At 32.2% G+C, this 20137-nt stretch overlaps 2 protein-coding genes across 6 annotated transcripts; one reads left to right on the top strand and one right to left on the bottom strand.

Annotated features, from left to right (window-relative positions):
• Positions 1 to 592: 592 nt before the first annotated feature.
• On the top strand, positions 593 to 5708 carry LOC105200332 (calcium permeable stress-gated cation channel 1). Of its 2 annotated transcripts, none has more exons than XM_011167816.3 (12): positions 593 to 615; positions 1047 to 1173; positions 1301 to 1518; positions 1648 to 1927; positions 2040 to 2143; positions 2296 to 2488; positions 2589 to 2703; positions 2780 to 2976; positions 3188 to 3514; positions 3647 to 3922; positions 4006 to 4239; positions 4339 to 5708. In XM_011167816.3, exons 1-12 carry the CDS (start codon positions 593 to 595, stop codon positions 4537 to 4539), a joined length of 2295 nt encoding a protein of 764 aa, XP_011166118.1. In that variant the 3' UTR covers positions 4540 to 5708. The 2 variants fall into 2 exon arrangements, with proteins under 2 accessions (XP_011166118.1, XP_039304712.1); XM_039448778.1 differs by lacking the exon at positions 593 to 615 and adding an exon at positions 676 to 851 and having other exon boundaries at positions 4339 to 4539.
• Positions 5709 to 6474: 766 nt separating this feature from the next.
• On the bottom strand, positions 6475 to 15389 carry LOC105200331 (histone-lysine N-methyltransferase NSD2). 4 transcript variants are annotated; one of them, XM_011167813.3, is made up of 15 exons: positions 15275 to 15389; positions 14729 to 14951; positions 14180 to 14453; positions 13524 to 13927; positions 12806 to 13435; positions 12465 to 12732; positions 12141 to 12307; positions 11745 to 12063; positions 11442 to 11667; positions 11183 to 11369; positions 10246 to 10675; positions 9899 to 10169; positions 8979 to 9199; positions 8153 to 8379; positions 6546 to 6758 (listed from the first exon to the last, which is right to left on the bottom strand). In XM_011167813.3, the coding sequence occupies exons 2-15, from the start codon at positions 14945 to 14947 to the stop codon at positions 6546 to 6548; spliced, it is 4056 nt and encodes a 1351-aa protein (XP_011166115.1). In that variant the 5' UTR covers positions 14948 to 14951; positions 15275 to 15389. The 4 variants fall into 4 exon arrangements, with proteins under 4 accessions (XP_025988509.1, XP_011166115.1, XP_039304709.1 ...); XM_026132724.2 differs by having other exon boundaries at positions 6475 to 6758; positions 14729 to 15313; XM_039448775.1 differs by lacking the exon at positions 15275 to 15389 and having other exon boundaries at positions 14180 to 14488; positions 14729 to 14869.
• Positions 15390 to 20137: the final 4748 nt, after the last annotated feature.

Raw genomic sequence — 20137 nt, 5'->3', positions numbered from 1 at the left:
TATCGTAAATCATACGTTATATATAATATAATCATATTATATACACTATACTTTATTAATACAATATATATATATTATATATACAAATGTAAGAAATATATTTTTTGATTGCAGTTCTTTATATAATCCTACTTTAAACTTATCATTTTAATATACTTTATTTTCTCTTGTAAGTGCGATAAATCCGATAAAAAATTTGGAGTATATTTTTTTTGTAAAGTTGGAATATACACTCACGTGCTTTGTTTTATCTTATCGTAAAGTACAAGTGGCTGAACTACATTTTCAACATTTAGAGATAAAATTGCTTACGATAAAGCGATAAGTATAAGTGGGATCAATTAAAGCTCGTTTATATTTCGCTTGGCGTGACTCAAATGTATATACACGGGGGTGCGTGGGCGCATTGGCGCATGCGTGTGTGTATGCCCGTCAAAGTGATGTTGAGTTAAGGTTAGGTTACGCTCTTGCGGAGTACCTTTCGTGTGACTAACCGCACACACGACGTGCGATGTGTCAAATTGACACGCGTTTGCTAACATGCACCTTCGCATTCGTTTAACGGCGCACTGATCACGCGTCCTGGTTGACCATGGATTATACCTCCTATGAAAAGTGAGTGGCGAAACCGCGCCATAATTGCGCCTTTCTCCGTTTTTTTCCCTTGGCGAAGATCACGCGCGACTTCGTATTCGCGTCTTCGGGCTCAGCTGCTATCACTGTCTTTCTTTATCTCGCGTTCATTGTTTGCATAATTCCGGCTGTTTTTTGCGTACTCGTCGACAAGCGCAGCGCGAAATTAACGACAATGCTTGATGAGGCAGTCTAAATGCGTGTGAAATAATGGAATAGTATGTTGTATATCTATTGCGCGATCGTATATTCTTTGGATAGATCATATCTTAATATATCTCTGCCTGTTACTGTATTACTATTTGTCAGAACGCGTAATTTTAAGAATGACGGGCGAAGCGTATCATTGTAGCTTGCATTCCTTTCTATTGTAACTTCATTACAATGCCAGATATTTGATTTTTGTATTGTAGCATTACAATTCGCGATGGTCCATCTGCAGACACGTGCATTCCATTCCCCAGAAACAACAGAACAATAATCACAGATGTTTACGCAGGAATACCTGAGAACTTGTTACTAAATTTAATAGGATTCTTGGTAAGACTTTGACCTATTCTTTATTTGATACATATTAGCATAGGAAAGATAATGATATACAACTACAAGCTGTTGACATAGTTGTGTTAAAATTTAATATGTAATATAACATTATTATTCTTGACAGCTATTAGTTATTTTATTTGGTCTACTGCGTAAAAAAGCATGGAACTATGGACGTCTTGCACTGTTACACAAATCCGATAACAGATGGATGGAGCTATTCTATGGTGTTAATGAAAACAGAGACACTGATCCCTTATGCATAGAAGCTTCTGTCACTTCCCATCTCTCTCAATTAGATAGAGGATTTCTCTCATGGATTGTTACTGCTTTTAAAATAACGTCAGTATTCTCAGTGTGCTTAAAACATTTTATCATTTATGTCTTGTGTCACAGTACAGTCTAAATAATTTTTCCTAATATTCTTAATTATGCTTATATAAATATTCTTAATAATTCTTATAATTGCAGCGACGAAGAATTATTACAACGTGCAGGACCTGATGGATTGTTATACATTATGTTTGAGCGTTGCTTAATCATATTGACCATTATGATGCTCGTTGTATCACTGTGCATAGCTCTACCAATAAATTTTCATGGAACCATGCAACCAGGAGACAGTGCGACATTTAGTCATACCACATTGTCAAACTTGGATCCCTCGTCCCCTGGGCTTTGGGTATACACAGTACTGCTCTTATCTTATCTGCCAGTCGGTGGATTTGTTATGAGACGTCGTTTGAAACAGGTATTGTCAAATTAGTCTGTTGCATTATAAAATATGTTTTTTCTTTTATATACAAAATTTAATGTTTTATGTTTATATAATATTCCAAATGAGAATTTATATATGGATATAGGTGCGAGATACTAGGCCTACTGGAGAATTTGTAGCAAGAACATTATTAATTACGGATATACCAAAACAACAATGTACTGTTGAAAATCTTACTGAATATTTCAAGTATGTAAAGAAAGAATTCTAATCACGAGTTTTTCTTTGGCAAATATTTACTGCTATTATTAAAAGAAATTGATATAAAAATAATTTTTATCTATTATATATCTATCTTTTGACATGTGCGCATTGTTTTTATGTATTAATGATTCTTTCAGAGAAGCATTTCCCGCTTTAACAGTGGAGGATATTACATTAGCTCACGATATTAGGCATCTCTCGAAATTAGACGAAGAAAGAGATTGTGCGGAACAAGCGCGTTTATATTGTGAAAGTTATGCCAAAAAGAGAGAACCTTTGAAAATGTATCCCTATCCGTGTGGTCAAGTTATCGGGCATTGTTGCAACAAGGTAAATATAAAATATGTGTGCATCTGCACGAGTATAGAATCGATTATTTTATATACCATATTGTGCAAGATCTTTAATGAAAAATTTGAACCATTTGCAGCAAGTGGATGCTCAAGAATTTTATACCAATGAAGAAATACGATTAACGGCATTAGTTGAAGAAGAAAGAAATGTAGTACTTAGTAAACCTCTTGGAGTTGCTTTTGTAACTTTAGGTATTTCATTATATTGCATAATGTTCTCTTTTCTCTTTAAATTAATAAGAAAATTTATAAAATGGATAATTAATAGGAACACCCGGTGCAGCTAAAACTATGCGCAAACAACTGAGGTCCTCACCAAATATAAAGTGGATTGTGGATTATGCACCAATGCCATCAGATATATTTTGGGAAAATTTAAGCATCCCCAGACCATGTTGGTATCTAAATGCTGTATTAATAAATTGCGCTTTGGGACTCATATTGTTTTTCCTTAGTACACCAGCTGTAAGTCAATTTCTTTCAGCAAGAGCACATTACAATGAAAAGTATATAAATAGAAAAAGACGCACTTAAAAACATATGTAGCAAAGAGACACTTAAGGAATTCAATGCAGTAAATGTTTTAATCTTTGATTATTTCTTTTAATTTTATTTAAATCTTTATATGAAGTATATAATCTGGTTATTATAACTTATTTGTTTAAAAAAATTTTAGGTCATAGTGACAACTGTCAACAAATTACCAATTACTGGTGAGATTAAGAATCTCAGTCCAGTAGTTTCATCTTTCCTGCCTACTGTCTTGTTAGTCAGTGTGGCTGCTCTAATGCCTGCATTAGTTGCGAGAAGCGAATCGCTTGTGAGACATTGGACAAGAAGCAGTTTAAATCGCGTTGTTATGAGAAAGACGTTGCTTCTGTTGCTACTAATGGTGCTTATATTACCTAGTTTAGGATTAACCAGTGCCGCAGCATTCTTAGATTGGACTGTGAATGAGCGAAACAATACGGCACAATGGGAATGCGTATTTTTGCCAGATCAGGTGAGATTTCTCAAGCAATCCAAGCAATAAAAAAATATTGCATTTATTATAAATTAATACAAGAGCACACTTTCTCTTTACTACTTTAACATTCGTATAGCATAAATTTGTACAGAAATACAAAATTTTCAGGGCGCCCTTTTTGTAAATTACGTCATAACTGCAGCCTTACTCGGGAGCGGATTAGAATTGGTCAGATTCCCAGAACTCGCGCTGTATACTTTCAGACTCTGTATAGCTCGCAGTCGAGCGGAAAGGATACACGTTAGGAAAGCGGTACTGTGGGAATTTCCACTGGGAGCTCATTACGGGTGGTTGCTGTTAGTTTTTACTATGACGACTGTCTACAGTCTGGCGTGTCCTTTGATCACCCCTTTCGGTCTACTATATCTTGTAATCAAGCATCTAGTACGCATCTAGATAATTTTGATAACTTGCAATTATTATTGTAATAATACCACATTTAATATTGAAAATTTTATTTTGTTTAGGTGGACAGACATAATTTATGTTTCGCTTATGGACCGAGTATCGGTGGTGGTCAATTAGCTGGAGCGGCAGTTGGCGCTGCAGGAGCTGCGCCGGTTTTAGCACAAGCTGCCCTTTTAGCCTTAGGCCTAGTAAGAGTTGGTCTGTCTCCATTAGCTGCGGTGCAACTCACTGGTCTTTGTGCGAGTATCTTAGGCTTGGTAACGGGCGCTACGTTGCCACTATCGAAATCTAAGGTATTATATTTTGAACGGGAGTTATGGCTGAAAACTTCGTTCAAAGTAGAATCGTAGTAGATCGTATTAAAAATATTAATTCTTAATTGTTTTCATTAGACTCCGGTTCCGAAAAGGGATATTTCGACGGGTCAAAATTTCGTGGCACCAGTATTGCGAAAGAATCAGATATCTACAGAGGAAACTATTTCAACTGCTTCGAATTCAGAAATGAATTTACCAAGTCCGACAAGCACTACTTCCTCTATACAAGAAAGTCCAAAGCTTTACCAAAACTATGGCAGCGAACAGAAAGTTTAATATCTGTATTTGTATACTCGATATATATGCAAGAATGCAGAATGCTTCGTAACTTGTTTAAGAAGTTACCTGTTTAGAAATGTATTCTAATTATTAATATTAACGAGCTGATGCAATTTAGGAAAACTGCAGCACAAATAATGTACATTCTTAAAACATTTCTTAATCACATTAAGTTGTAGCGTAGTTACAAGTGAAAGGAAAAATTGCAAAATACTGCTTTAACTCTATCTTACAGAGCATTTACATTTATAATTGTATTTATAAATTCATTACCACATAATACTTAATAATTTGTGATAAATATGAAAACGATTACATTTAATATATAATTTAATATAATTTTCATTCACTTACAATAGTTGGATATTAAGAATTACATTAAGTCTTAGAATAGATTTATGCACTAAGTAATTGATATTTAAAGAATCTCATTTATAAAAAAAAGTGAACAGGTAGATCTATCTTATCATTTCAAATCTGGCAGTACAAAGCATAAAATGTCTTAAGTATACTTAATACATTTTAATATTATAACTTTGTATTATATTAACGAATAAATATAACAGTGTTATGTAATTACTTTAAAAAAGTAAGTTTACAACTATACCTTTTACATGGAGATTAGTAAAGTGCAATAATTTTGATTTTCTTATAAATAATAATGTGATTATTCTTATATAACAATCCAGAATAATCTTTATAATATGTACATATCAACCTTATATTTATCATCAAATTGATAGCAATAATTATATATACAGTTTTTAATGATTGGGTAGATCCACTATTTTTAACAATAATGCAATGATTGAGACACAGAAAATATAGTTAAGCAGGATATTTTATTTCCATTCTGAGAATTATATGAGAGAATGCACCTTATAATATTTTATGTACCTTTTATCCTGTTTATAGATATATATATAAGGGAGTGATAATATAATATGATTATATATGTATACACGTAATAAATTTTTCGGCACATATAATATATAAAATATTAGGAATATTTCAACATCAACTATTTGGCCCAATTAATATGCACTCTTTCTGTCTTTTCAAGAATTTTCTAATTTTTTCAAGATAAATAGCTAGAGAGACATATATGTATACAAATTCTAAAAACAATTATAAATAATAAATTTTCATTTGTGATTTCATTATTACCTACTATGTTATCTATTTTCATATAAGAAATTAATATATATTATTTATTTTATACCAGATGTTACTTTGATAAGCCAATTACATTTTGTCATGGAGTTAAAATTCAAATAATCATAAAAAATATTTTTTTTCTTGTATTAAACTGTATTATATGCTAATAATTTTTTTTCTATATATAAATATCATATTTCTATTTTATTAAAAAAAATTCATATAAATTTTTTGATACGAATAACGAAAAAAATGTATTTTACAAGTAAATTTATAACGGTCAACTAATAATGTAATTTGTTTACTTTAATACACATTGTCACTAAATATTTTCATTAAAAAATTTATGATAAACAAAACTAAACTCAAAATTTTGTTTATTCTTCCATTGTCATCAAGGCACTGATCATCACGAATAATTTTGTAATGATATTCGTAATATAAATGCAGATTATAATATCCATTCTTTTAATTGGTTTCCAGATTAAAATTTAAATATACAGCATTAATAAAACCAAGTAAATATATCAATTATATTAAAATTTGCATATATATATATATATATATATATATATGTATATACATACATACATACATGCAAATTTTAATATAATTATACTACGAATAGATATATGATTATATATATATTAATAATATGTATTAAATAATATTTTAATATTTATTAAATATACGTATTAGAATTGTATAATCATATATTGTAGATATAATTATATATAATTCATATATATATAACATATATAATTATATATACATAAAAGTTATATCATAATCTAATAAGCTTTACTATACATATATACCAAGGAATTTCATTGAGTAACAGAAATTCATTTATAAGGATTAACGCCAATTATGGCTTCCAGTTGACTAGATGTAAGATTACTTAACGCCTGCGCTTGATTTATTTTCTTCTGCGATTTATTAAATGTCTTTTTTGTCACTGTCCTTGAATTTTTATCACATGACATAAAATTAGTCTCGAGATTGTTTTCTTCCTCTTCCTTTTGAGATTCTTCACTCTCTTCACTACTGAGATGAACCTGTGTGAGGCAACATTGTTGCTTAAGACGATCTCTATGAAGAGTACAATACTAATTATTTGATTAACAGTATGTACTTTAAAAGTACATATTAAATATATATTAAAATATATGTATATATACATGAAATATTTTAATTTTAGATGATCTTTTTAAACTAAAGGAGAAGTAGACTACATAATCTAAATTTCAAATCATTATAGGTATCATTTAACCATTAAATTTGAGTTATATTTATATTTATATATATAAATAAGAGAGGCTGTCTTTCTCTTTCTTTCCAAAAAACTGAAAAGCATTAATAAAAATAAAAAAGTATAATAAAAGTGCTATATATTTAAATAATTTATAACATGTATAACAATTGTTATATAAATATTTAATTATTTTACATTTGTAGCAATTAAATAATAAAGATTGGCAGAAGACAATGATATATTAAAATTCACATAATCTAAGTATTTTTTTTATAAAATAGAGAGTGCAACTTCTTACTAAATCATTTTAAAGTTAAATAATGAAGTTGCTTCATATTAATTGTAAGTCTTAACTAGAGAGGGCCAGTACATTTAGTTATAATTGTTATTATCAATAAAAACTCCAGAATCTACTGTTGTATCAAGAGAAAATATACTTTTGTTTGTAAATATAAAACTAAATATTTATTTTTTACCAAGTGTGTTTACTCCTATCAATTTAAAGGAATAGGGATATTGGGAGTAATGAAAAATAATTAAAAAAAAAGACTTCAGTTTCTTTTTGTTTTTTCGGAACATATATGCTACTTTCCAATTACAACATAATTTTCATTATGTTACAACATTACAACAATAATCGTTGTTTTTCTTACATATAGGATAGCCGCGATATAAATTCACAAATAAAACTTTTATGTATAATACAGATTAAAGATGACCGTATGTATGAAAGAATGCACTGATTATGTATCCTTTATGAACCAAGCTATTTGGATTCACACTTTTATTTATTGATTTTATAAGATAATGCGATTTTTCACAATAAACAAGAGAGCATAACTTCTTTGGTAAATTAAGGATGCATTTACTTGTTTACTTGCTTACATTCTTCTCTAGCCTCTATTAAAATTCAATATTATAATCTCATCATCAAATTCAGATTTTCATTATAATCATTGATCTCATTACGCTTTTCAATATCTTTTATCAAATTCTACCACCACCAAAGTAACGATACAACTGATTTAATTGTGCGCAAATAATATAGAAATGTACAAATAAAGGATACAAAACACTAATTGCATTGGAAATGCACATGTTTCTCATAGAATTGATATGCAAAGATTTTCGATTATCTGAGCATCGCAAGTGATTTGTTTACTAATGACACACATAGAGAGTAAGGTTTCATCTCACCTCTTCAATAGAAACCCTTGGTGATGGTTCTCGCGTCGTAATTTTTTCCATTACGATCGGACTAGTAGAGCTAGCCGAAGAAGATTCTTTATCTGTTTCGTTATCCGAATATTCTTTCTCGTCTTCGACAGACTTCCGTGAATCCGCATTTTCATGCAGCTTGCATACAATTATACTTGCGCCACCCTTATCGTTATCTCGTTCGAATAAGTTTCCATCAAAATGAACTAAGAACACAAGTAACATAAAATCACATATTAATATTGATTTTCACAATGTGCACATTTTTAAAAAACTTTGATATATTTCCTTTTGCAGTATCAAAGAATAAACTTAACTATGTATCAGAATAGGATAGCAGTAAAAACTTGGGAAAGTATATATATAACATATAATTCAAGTTATAGGGAATAAAAAATGTTCAGAAAACTCATAAACTTTGTAAAATAGAAAGGAAATGGGATAAGATATGAAGTAGGAAGGGAAGATATAATATACACAATTACACCACATTGCAGTGTACAAAATTTTTTCAGCAGCTTTTTTTCAAATTTGATTTTTCTTAAAAAATATCACGAAAAATTATCATTCATTGCATTTTCCCTATTGTACATTCTTGTATATTTAAATTTTAAATTAATATTTTCTTATTTTTTCTTTTGTAACTTAACTCGTAAAAATTTATAAAACTCATTTATTTCATTTCAATTTTAACGGAAGTAAGATCAGTTTTAGTTAAAATGATTAAAAAAACTGTGGTGAAAAGGATATCCACTAATCTTGGAATAATTTGTGCAAATATACATTAATATAATTTTCAAATTACCTTGACAGAAGGCAGTGCTACAAAATGAACAATGTGCTGATGTTCGACGTCCACATTTTGAGCAAAAATGCCATGGACAAGAGAATTTTGATTCTCGTGATTCATCAGTTGTTACGCATGTTCTGTGATACTTTTTCTTACAGGTCTTTTGTGAGCAGACTATAAATTTGTTGTTGAATGATATTTCTTGACCACATCGCCAACATAGACGCTTTCTCGGTCTAAAATAAAAGCAATGAAATTTGTTAACACACGATTGTATAAAAATCATGATAAAACAATTACAGCAACTCTTAGGCCATCAATATTAATGCATAATATTTAATATTGCATAATAATATTGATCATTGGAGGCTATATTGTAATAATAAAGGTCGCAATAATGTGTCAATCAAAAGTTCTTTGAAATATATTGTACAACTTGAGCTGTTTGTGAGTACTATTGTGTAATAAAATGCCATTTAAAACGTCCGACGTTCATTTTGAGCCTTAATAAACTACATTATCAGAATTAATACTGAATAATGAAACTTGAACAATTGATGGTCACTTATGATATTCGTTTCACTTAAGGGAGTACTATTCAGTTCAGAAATTTACAGAATTTGTCTTCATTTAAATCTTGATTTGCTGGATGATCGATGTTGACGGACTCGTTGATAATTCATCATAAATTGTTTTGAATGTTGAACACAATTCATGACTAATGATGTAATACTCATGTCTAATGACAATTAGATAATGTTAAAATCGTATATTAACTCATAATAAAAATAAACTAAATTATTACACAATTTGATTAAAATTTGCATTATCATCATAATACATTATAATCATATAAGTTATATTGAATTGTTTAGAGATTGCTCAAGTATATCAAATATAACAAGATACGAACAAGATAAGAATTATATACGTACTGTCTGTATCGTTTCAATTTGTCAATTTTCTTTAATGGTACGATCGATGGTGTTATCGACAACTGTTGTTTCTGAGCTTTTAGCCCAATAAAACCGCTACAATTTGATGCACCACAGAGACATGCTTTCCGTGTTTCTCCATCGGATGCTAAATTGTAATTAAACGTTAGTTCTTCTCCGGATTCTATGTCACGCAAAGCGAATAGACCGATACGCGTGTCTCCGTTTACTGTCCACTTTTGCGTTTCGCAGTTTGGGGCGCACGAATGATCTGTAAATAACAATATAATTATTTTTCGGGATCACAGATTCGGAGTATACTCACTCATAAATCGCAGTATACTCACTCATAAATCGACTCAGATTTCCTTTTGGTTCCGCGTCAATAGTTCTATTGTTGTCTATCGTCAAGAAGTAAAAATTTTCATTTTTCAATTCCTTCTTTCGATGTAATCTACGCTTATATTCAGCGTCGTCTATAATTTCTCCCACGTACTCGATGACAAATTTCCCTGCTGCGATATCCTCTAAAGCCCTTAACCCCCATCCGCGGCCTTCGGTATGAAACGGCTCCATTGCTGGGTATTGTCGTAGCACGAACGACTGATTCATGCATTTGTCTTCAGCTGGACAGATGCCGGGACTGCATTCAACCATTAGTATACGATTCAGACAATCTGTACCAGGTCCGCAAGGATTATTCCATTCGGGATCACATTCGCACGCCACGATGCTCTCGACTTCGGCTGGTTTGACGTTACCCACTGGTTTATTGACCTATCACATGTCTATTTTTATTAAGGCTTCTAGCTTCTCACTGCAGTCAGTCATCAAATTACGATAAATTAACAAGTCACATATGATTTGCTCTGATGCAAAACCAAACGGTTGCACTGATGATACAGCAGTGTTAACTACAATAATAGATTATTAAGAAGGAAAAAAAAAGCTTATAAAGCTAAGTTCAGATCAAGTACATGAATGCGAATGAGCGCTTCATTTATGAGTGAGTTGAATCGGATGAAGTGTAGACGACGTCGCGAGAACAAAGTGAGCTTAAATGTGTATTAATTTTAATTAAAAACTAATCAAGCAAGCGCAAATATAAATAAACAGCTTGCTTTAATGAATGATCTACTAGTACAGCGGCATTTATTAAAGAAAGTTATTTGTGTTTGTTCGTGCTTGCTGATTTGAATTTGGCTTCAAAAGAAAAATGCTTGTTACGCTCATTCGTTCTTACTAGCTTGATCTAGCACCAGCTTAATGTGATATAAACCGTACTTTTAATTTTACATATGGTGGTGGTTTCAATCCTTTCGGCTCTTTAGTCATAGATCGCGTCGCTTTTAATTGTTGATGTATTATATTAGCTTCCTTGAGAGCTTTTCGATATACTTCATCCATTCCAGTTTTACCTAGAGGTGGTTTTATATTTGCATCACCGTCTTGATACAAAAAGGCTCTACCTCTACAAAGATAATATAAAATTAGAAAGATGAATTTATTAATCATATTTTATATTAACTTTTTTTATATTTACCTGTGCACCCAATAATAATCATTAGATCCCAGGAACATTACGCAAAATATGCCAGGAGATTTAGAAGCTTTAGCTTCCACATTTTCAGGAATATCATTAGGATAACATATAAGAGACGGCCACCATCGATAATGACCGAGTTTCACCCATACAACTTCTCCATATAAAGGTAATCTTCCTGTTTCGCAATCTTCACATATAAATCCACCGTCAGGTGCATTTATACCTAAATTATCAAAAATACAACAATTTAATTGCAGGTATTGTATTTTATGTTAACTGTTACGTTTTGAGTCAAGTTACCTAGACATTCCAAATGAAAGGAAGTCGGACAAGTGTCACAACAGATAAGACTTCCGCCGCGTGTACATAGGAAACACCACGCAGCATTTAATGGAGGATGTGGTGCTTTGTAATGTTTCGGACATATAATTTGACTGGCTGTTAAAATTTCTGAACCAGCGGGTAGACACAACGCTGAAGCATGATAAGATGAAGGGCAACGAACACATTTTGCCACTTTTTCATTTGGAGCGCGTGAACGATTGTTTTGAGGATTATCGGAACTGCAGGTGTGGCATACATGGTAAGGGCATGTCAAACGACCACCTTGCCAATGTGACTAAACATGTGTTTATTAATGTTATAAAAATAATATCGACAATTTTAAGATAACATTAAGCAAATGTAAAGTTTTACCTGTGGCCATGGTATCAAGCATTTGGAATGATAATGTTTTCCACAAGCTGGAACAATACATCTTATTCTATCTCCTTCTCTTTCATTACATAGAAAACAAGCAGGTGCTACTCCAGATAAGCAATCAATACATTTGAATGTCTCGTCCTCTTGTTCATCTGATTTACCTAAATTTGATTAATATTATGATAACGTTATATAAATATACATTTAAAAAAAATTATTTTTTATTACTGTAAGTTATATATAAAAAAAGAAAATTTTTTTCAATTTTGCACCCATTTATCTACATAAATATTTGTATTAATAACTAATATTAATTACCATTATTTTCACTTTCACCATTAATACTTCTCTTAATAATGTTTAAGTCACTAAGTAATCTCTCATCCAATGTGTTCTCATCAACAGAATATTCTGGACTAGACTCGCCAGGTTTTACACATGATAAATGAAAGTAAGAATAACAAGGCCCTTTACATCTTGTTAGTTTACCTGTCTTCTCACAAATCTGACAAACCTTTTCTTGTTTCATACCTTTAAAGAGATTGTACGGCCTTCGTTTCGTTTCTGATTTTTCTGTATTATATACCTGTACAAATAAATATAAAATTTTATACATGTAGCGAGCGCTTGAATTTATATTAAATGCAAAGGATTATTACATTGTCCTGTTTAGCACGTTTAATATCAGGCCCATCTTGCTCACTCGAAACAGAATTTTCCCTGTCAATTTTCTCGGTTTTTATTTTTTTATTTTCTTTTATAAATGTGTCTGTTGACGTATCACTTTCTTTAGTTGTATTAATTTCTGATATTTCATCTTCTTTAGTTGTGTTAATCTCCATTGATGACTCTTTAGTTGTGTTTATTTCCATTGATGTCTCACTTTCATCCAGACAGTTGTTTTTGGAATATGAAGTATTTTTGTCATTACTTGTGCACATTTTTTTCCGATATTCTTCATCCATTCCATCCCAAATTTTTCGTAAATATGTTTTAATATCGCTTTTTGGCATATCTGGATAATCTTTCTCTAGCAGACTTTTGTTATTTTCATAATAAACTTTAAATGCACTTTCGTCATCTTTGTCATTTTTATTGGTATTTTTATAGGTCTTTGCATTTGTACCTCCAGAACTTTTACGATTTGAGGGAGTTGAAGGTAAAGAATCTAAATTTGATTTCGAATCAATTTTACCGTTTAAAATACGCGAATTTTTCGGCTTTGTTAATTCTGATTTACGTAACTTTAATTTTTCTTCCGATTTTTCTAATTTTTCTGTATCGTGCACCTGTAAAAATATAAATAAAATTTTACGCTATATATGACAAATACTAAAGTTAAATTTACATTAAATACAAAACGATTATTAATATTACATTATCTTGTTTAGCACGTTTGATGTCGGGTCCATCTTGCTCAGTTGAAAGTTTCCTCTTGATACTATTTTTTTCATCAATAATAAGTGGTTTTGCATCTTTAGATTTTTGAACTTTAACTTTTACTGTAAAAAGTGCAATTCTTTTTTCAATTGTCAAAGGCTGCGCTTCTATAGCTTCTTGAACAGCATTATGCCATTTTGTTTTCGATTTTTGCTTTATAATGAAGGCGGCAGCAAACTTAGGATCCTTCTTCTTCATCTCTGCTGTCAGTGACTGTCCTAATTTTAGGAAGTCAGAAAGTGTTGTAAATTGCATCATATAATTTTCTGAGACCCAACTGCGACGTCCTCTATCTCCGAAGTAATGAACATGTATCATCATAATAGCTGACCTGCTTGTAGCTATGCCATAAAATAATTAAAAACTTGTTAATATTTTACATTTGTTAATAAATTTTCAAATATCTAATAATTTTTTAAATAATATTCAATAATATATTATATAACTACATATAAACTATATGTATTATAAACTGTATGTTATGTTTAATAAAAATATCATTTCAGAGTCTCATGTTTATGCATATTCCAAAACAATTCTCTTAAAATATACCTAATTTAAGTTAGTAAAATATATGAACTTTAAACATTTACCTTTTGATTTATGATATATTCCAGAAGTTGGTTCATATGTTATCATACAAGGCCAGAATGGAAAATTACCAACTCTGGCCCATGCTAATTGTCCTATCGTCCATTCAATTTTAGGACTGATTACTTTTGGAGATGGAATTTTCTCTATGCTGTTCAATGTAGCAAACGAATCGTTAACCACATCCATGTTATTAGTTATATTATTTTCATCTATATTTTCAATACTATTATCAATGGAATTTGATACTTGTCTACGTCCTTTTGACTTTAAATTCTGCAAAATAGTAAGAGCGATGAACATATCAGTATCTAAAACAACAAGCTTCAGATTAAAAAAAAAGATCAATTCCACAATTACTAAATATATATTACATAACATTATAAAAAAAAATTTTTGAAAAGCATTGTTCATACATAAATATTAAAATATACATTTGAGTTATATAAACGATATGTGCTTTGGTCAGGCTAAGAAATATACAAAGTCAACAAGAACATTACATAGGCGATTTGTTGTGCTGAAAAGTATCAAGAGTACACAATATATACCTGTGGCGAATCCACAGAATTGCTCCCAGTAGACCTAGACTTTATCATTCTACCATAACGGCTTCTACTGGGTGGAGAGCCATCAGAGTCGTCCTGCGAATCCTCCCTGACATTAGACGCCTTCTCGCTCGTCGAAGCCTTGGCATTCACGTTGGTTACCGCTTGGGATTTGGCGCGATCCGGCGCGGACGCCTCGCTGGTCTGTGTAATGGTATTCATGACCCTGCATTCAATATGACATTTTCAGACTCTTACGCTTCGAAAGTTGGGAATTATGGAAGTGCATCGGCTCCTCTAACGACGGTGGTCCATGGGAGTTGCGGAATGCCAATGACGGGAGGCAACTGATCGAAAATAATTCTCACGACCGCTGGCACCAACAACTGGTCTCGTGAGTCGAGGGGTGCTACCTTTTTCGCGCGCAACCGGGTCTACTGCATCCGAGGTACGAGCGTCGGCTTCCACGTCGCGAGGACCTCCACGCGGCCCTAATTTCGCTCTTTTGACCGTCCCAATTGTTGTGATAATAATGAATTGTGAACGAACCTCGCATACCTCCTGATGCAGGACGCGTTTCCCGCGATTTTGGGCGATTCTCATGACCGCGTTGTCGTGCTCTATGAAGTCGCGGATGGTCGCGAACAACCAATGCAACCAACGTCGCGCTTGAGCACCTTCTTTACCGATCGCGCTGCCTTTCCCTTGAAGAAGAAAAACAAGTCTCTCGTCGCTGTATTTCATAACAACACGAATTTAATAGCGTCATCAACGAGATACCGGTGCTCAAGTTATTTTATTACACGTATGCATACATTATTTAAGTGCGAAAAGTGACCGAAAGTGTAGCAGGTGTAGCGAGGTGTAGCACTCAGATCACGTTGCTGCAATCGCCGCAGCGTCGCTGTTGTCGCAGTGCGGTAAGCAGCGTCTTCTCACGCGTGAAGTTGGCCGCGCGGTTTACGAATTCTGTTCACCATGTTGAATTCGTACGTTAGGTCGCGATCACGATCATCTTCGTCGTGCCGGCGTAGAATCGAGTGCGTGTTGTCGTCCGGGATTCCGTACAAAGTGTCGGGCGACGTTTTTTAGAGGTTAGGTCACGATTGATTGATTCATTAACGCGTCTTCGCGAGTGAATCTTATCGAATAGAGTGAAGGAAGGAATGTTGTTGGGCGATTTGCGTAATTCCGTGTTTCGCGGATCTCTCGCGTTACTTCGTCTCGATAGGGTAAAATCACGCGTCGTGTGGGGATCGTTGTCGAAGCGTTGCACAAGATATTGTGCGATTTTATGGTTTGGCGATTACAGTGTACGCGAATGATTAGTGATTCGAGTGAATTTTGTGCGAGTTAATACGGAGTCCGCAACATGGCGACATGGCGACATGAATGAAGGGTACGGTCAAAATAATGCTGCAAATGTTTTGAAGCATCTTTCGATTGGTCAATTTGTAAAATTCTTTGTTCTGATTAATTAATCAAACGCTTTAAATTTGTAGCGAGACTTTGAGCGCAGCCGAAATCTGACAGGAAAAAGGGGTTCGGCGGGGAGCATCGGTGGAACAACCACAGCCACCACAGGTGAATAATTCATAATATTTGATGCTCAGAAAACCGAGATCGTATATAGCGAGCTCTTGTTATCTGATTTATCTGAATTTGATGGCAGTCGCTAGGAAAAGGAGTTTTGTCCTACACAGCACACTTTATCCAAAGGACGTCCAAGAACACATACTTTCTATACAGCATAGAACTTACAACATTATTGTTATAACGCTGCAGCAATGTTGCAACGTTGAAACAATATTGCAGCTATTATTTTTAACGAATCTAAATCTACTTACATTTAGATATTGCTTTATTTGTAATTAAATATATAAGTTTCAAATGTCCATGAAATGAGCTCACTAAGGTTGCCGCAGAAAAGGGATGTTTTTTTTATTTAAAATGTTGCTAATAAGTGATCAAAGATAAAAGAAACGCATTGTTGTTTCCATAGCTGTTTTCTAGCTATGATACACTGATGTTACACTGTTTCGCTGTGTAAGGTTTTTGTTGAAATACAATTAGAGCTCTACAACTTAATTTCTGTAATATTAATAACTGAACAATAATCTTCTTCTTCTATGCAACTTTAATTATGTTTATATTATAAATGAACATAATTAATGCATGTTAGACATAAAATATTTTAGAAAGTTGATAACTGACATATTTTACACACTCATACTTAGCTTTTTACAGTGTCAAACAGTGTTACATTGTGTCACAGTTGGAATACATTGTGGTGGACACAGTATAACATTGTGTTATCTGTGTACATTGTTGGAAAACATCTTATATTTTTAGTAATATTATTAAAAAGTAAAAGTAATCTTTTGCAACTAAAACAGATTTATCAATCAACACTCTCCTTTAAATTTGGTTTAATTTTATTACAATTTTATCTTTAAACTTAATAAAATTATTGTTAAAGGTTTAGTTAAAATATCCTTTTTTGACTTAAAATGCGCACGCCTACAAAAAATTATTTAAACAATATAAAGTTTATTGCAAAAACAGGAAAACGAAGTCGCGGTCGGGGCTGCAAATTTTTTTAGAACATTATTGTAGGCTTCTAAATCAATCCCGACTAGCAAGAAAAATTGAAAAAAATGCGCACGCCTACAAAAAATTATTTAAACAATATAAAGTTTATTGCAAAAACAGGAAAACGAAGTCGCGGTCGGGGCTGCAAATTTTTTTAGAACATCATTATAACCTTCTAAATCAATCCCGACTAGCAAGAAAAATTAAAAAAAATGCGCACGCCTACGAAAAATTATTTAAACAATATAAAGTTTATTGCAAAAACAGGAAAACGAAGTCGCGGTCGGGGCTGCAAATTTTTTTAGAACATCATTATAACCTTCTAAATCAATCCCGACTAGCAAGAAAAATTAAAAAAAATGCGCACGCCTACGAAAAATTATTTAAACAATATAAAGTTTATTGCAAAAACAGGAAAACGAAGTCGCGGTCGGGGCTGCAAATTTTTTTAGAACATCATTATAACCTTCTAAATCAATCCCGACTAGCAAGAAAAATTAAAAAAATGCGCACGCCTACGAAAAATTATTTAAACAATATAAAGTTTATTGCAAAAACAGGAAAACGAAGTCGCGGTCGGGGCTGCAAATTTTTTTAGAACATCATTGTAGGCTTCTAAATAAATCCCAACTAGCAAGAAAAATTAAAAAAAATGCGCACGCCTACGAAAAATTATTTAAACAATATAAAGTTTATTGCAAAAACAGGAAAACGAAGTCGCGGTCGGGGCTGCAAATTTTTTTAGAACATTATTGTAAGCTTCTAAATCAATCCCGACTAGCAAGAAAAATTAAAAAAATGCGCACGCCTACGAAAAATTATTTAAACAATATAAAGTTTATTGCAAAAACAGGAAAACGAAGTCGCGGTCGGGGCTGCAAATTTTTTTAGAACATCATTATAACCTTCTAAATCAATCCCGACTAGCAAGAAAAATTAAAAAAAATGCGCACGCCTACGAAAAATTATTTAAACAATATAAAGTTTATTGCAAAAACAGGAAAACGAAGTCGCGGTCGGGGCTGCAAATTTTTTTAGAACATTATTGTAGGCTTCTAAATCAATCCCGACTAGCAAGAAAAATTAAAAAAAATGCGCACGCCTACAAAAAATTATTTAAACAATGTAAAGTTTATTGCAAAAACAGGAAAACGAAGTCGCGGTCGGGGCTGCAAATTTTTTTAGAACATCATTGTAGGCTTCTAAATAAATCCCGACTAGAAGAAAAATTAAAAAAAATGCGCACGGCTACTAAATTGTTTTAATTATATAACGAGTTATTGCAGAAACAAGGGCTTGGTCGGCGCTGGAAATTTATTAGCAATCATATTAAGGTTGGCTGCTTGCGCCGTATAGGAATAATATTGTCATTATAGAAAAGAAATAGTATGATTTCCCAATTTTCTACTTTGATGTAAATTATAGATCAGAAATATAATTTGACTGCTAAACATACATATTGTTCTCTCTCTTTGCGCTACCCAAGACCAACCAACGAGGAGGTGGCGAGAATATGGTCTCTTTTTTTGTTATGTTCTTACTGTTTGTGAATGTTAAAATTTTTTTTACTTTTTTATATTAAAATTTATTTGCGTTTTTGGTATTAGAATTTTTTTATTTTTTAGTTTTTGCAATAAATTTTATATTGTTTAAATAATTTTTCATTGCCGTGTGCATTTTTTTAAATTTTTCTTACTAGTCGGGATTGATTTAGAAGCCTACAATAATGTTCTAAAAAAATTTGCAGCCCCGACCGCGACTTCGTTTCCCTGTTTTTGCAATAAACTTTATATTGTTTAAATAATTTTTCGTAGGCGTGCGCATTTTTTTTAATTTTTCTTGCTAGTCGGGATTGATTTAGAAGGTTATAATGATGTTCTAAAAAAATTTGCAGCCCCGACCGCGACTTCGTTTTCCTGTTTTTGCAATAAACTTTATATTGTTTAAATAATTTTTCGTAGGCGTGCGCATTTTTTTAATTTTTCTTGCTAGTCGGGATTGATTTAGAAGGTTATAATGATGTTCTAAAAAAATTTGCAGCCCCGACCGCGACTTCGTTTTCCTGTTTTTGCAATAAACTTTATATTGTTTAAATAATTTTTCGTAGGCGTGCGCATTTTTTTTAATTTTTCTTGCTAGTCGGGATTGATTTAGAAGGTTATAATGATGTTCTAAAAAAATTTGCAGCCCCGACCGCGACTTCGTTTTCCTGTTTTTGCAATAAACTTTATATTGTTTAAATAATTTTTTGTAGGCGTGCGCATTTTTTTCAATTTTTCTTGCTAGTCGGGATTGATTTAGAAGCCTACAATAATGTTCTAAAAAAATTTGCAGCCCCGACCGCGACTTCGTTTTCCTGTTTTTGCAATAAACTTTATATTGTTTAAATAATTTTTTGTAGGCGTGCGCATTTTTTTTAATTTTTCTTGCTAGTCGGGATTGATTTAGAAGCTTACAATAATGTTCTAAAAAAATTTGCAGCCCCGACCGCGACTTCGTTTTCCTGTTTTTGCAATAAACTTTATATTGTTTAAATAATTTTTCGTAGGCGTGCGCATTTTTTTTAATTTTTCTTGCTAGTCGGGATTTATTTAGAAGCCTACAATGATGTTCTAAAAAAATTTACAGCCCCGACCGAGGCTTCCTTCCCTTGTTTCTGCAATAACTCGTTATATAATTTAAACAATTTAGTAGACCTGCGCATTTTTGTTAATTGTTCTCGATAGTCTGATCTATTTAGAAGCGTATAAGTGTATGTTGTGCAGTTACTTGCTAGTTTGCCTTTATATGTCAAAGTTTCTTATGTATTTTATTTTGAAT

This window comes from Solenopsis invicta, chromosome 4 (assembly GCF_016802725.1).
Source record: "Solenopsis invicta isolate M01_SB chromosome 4, UNIL_Sinv_3.0, whole genome shotgun sequence".
NCBI lineage: Eukaryota > Metazoa > Arthropoda > Insecta > Hymenoptera > Formicidae > Solenopsis > Solenopsis invicta.
This window is presented reverse-complemented; position numbering and strand designations above follow the sequence as displayed.

Bases quoted from the DNA above. Each gene is read 5' to 3' on its own strand.
- LOC105200331 (XM_011167813.3), bottom strand. From the start codon at position 14,947: ATGAATACCATTACACAGACCAGCGAGGCGTCCGCGCCGGATCGCGCC. The intron at 12,308-12,464 runs GTAATTAATATT...AATCAAATTTAG, and splicing joins TGGTGAAAGTGAAAATAATG to GTAAATCAGATGAACAAGAG. The intron at 12,064-12,140 runs GTAAAACTTTAC...ACACATGTTTAG, and splicing joins GCTTGATACCATGGCCACAG to TCACATTGGCAAGGTGGTCG.
- LOC105200332 (XM_011167816.3), top strand. From the start codon at position 593: ATGGATTATACCTCCTATGAAAA. The intron at 1,174-1,300 runs GTAAGACTTTGA...TATTCTTGACAG, and splicing joins TAAATTTAATAGGATTCTTG to CTATTAGTTATTTTATTTGG. The intron at 3,515-3,646 runs GTGAGATTTCTC...CAAAATTTTCAG, and splicing joins GCGTATTTTTGCCAGATCAG to GGCGCCCTTTTTGTAAATTA.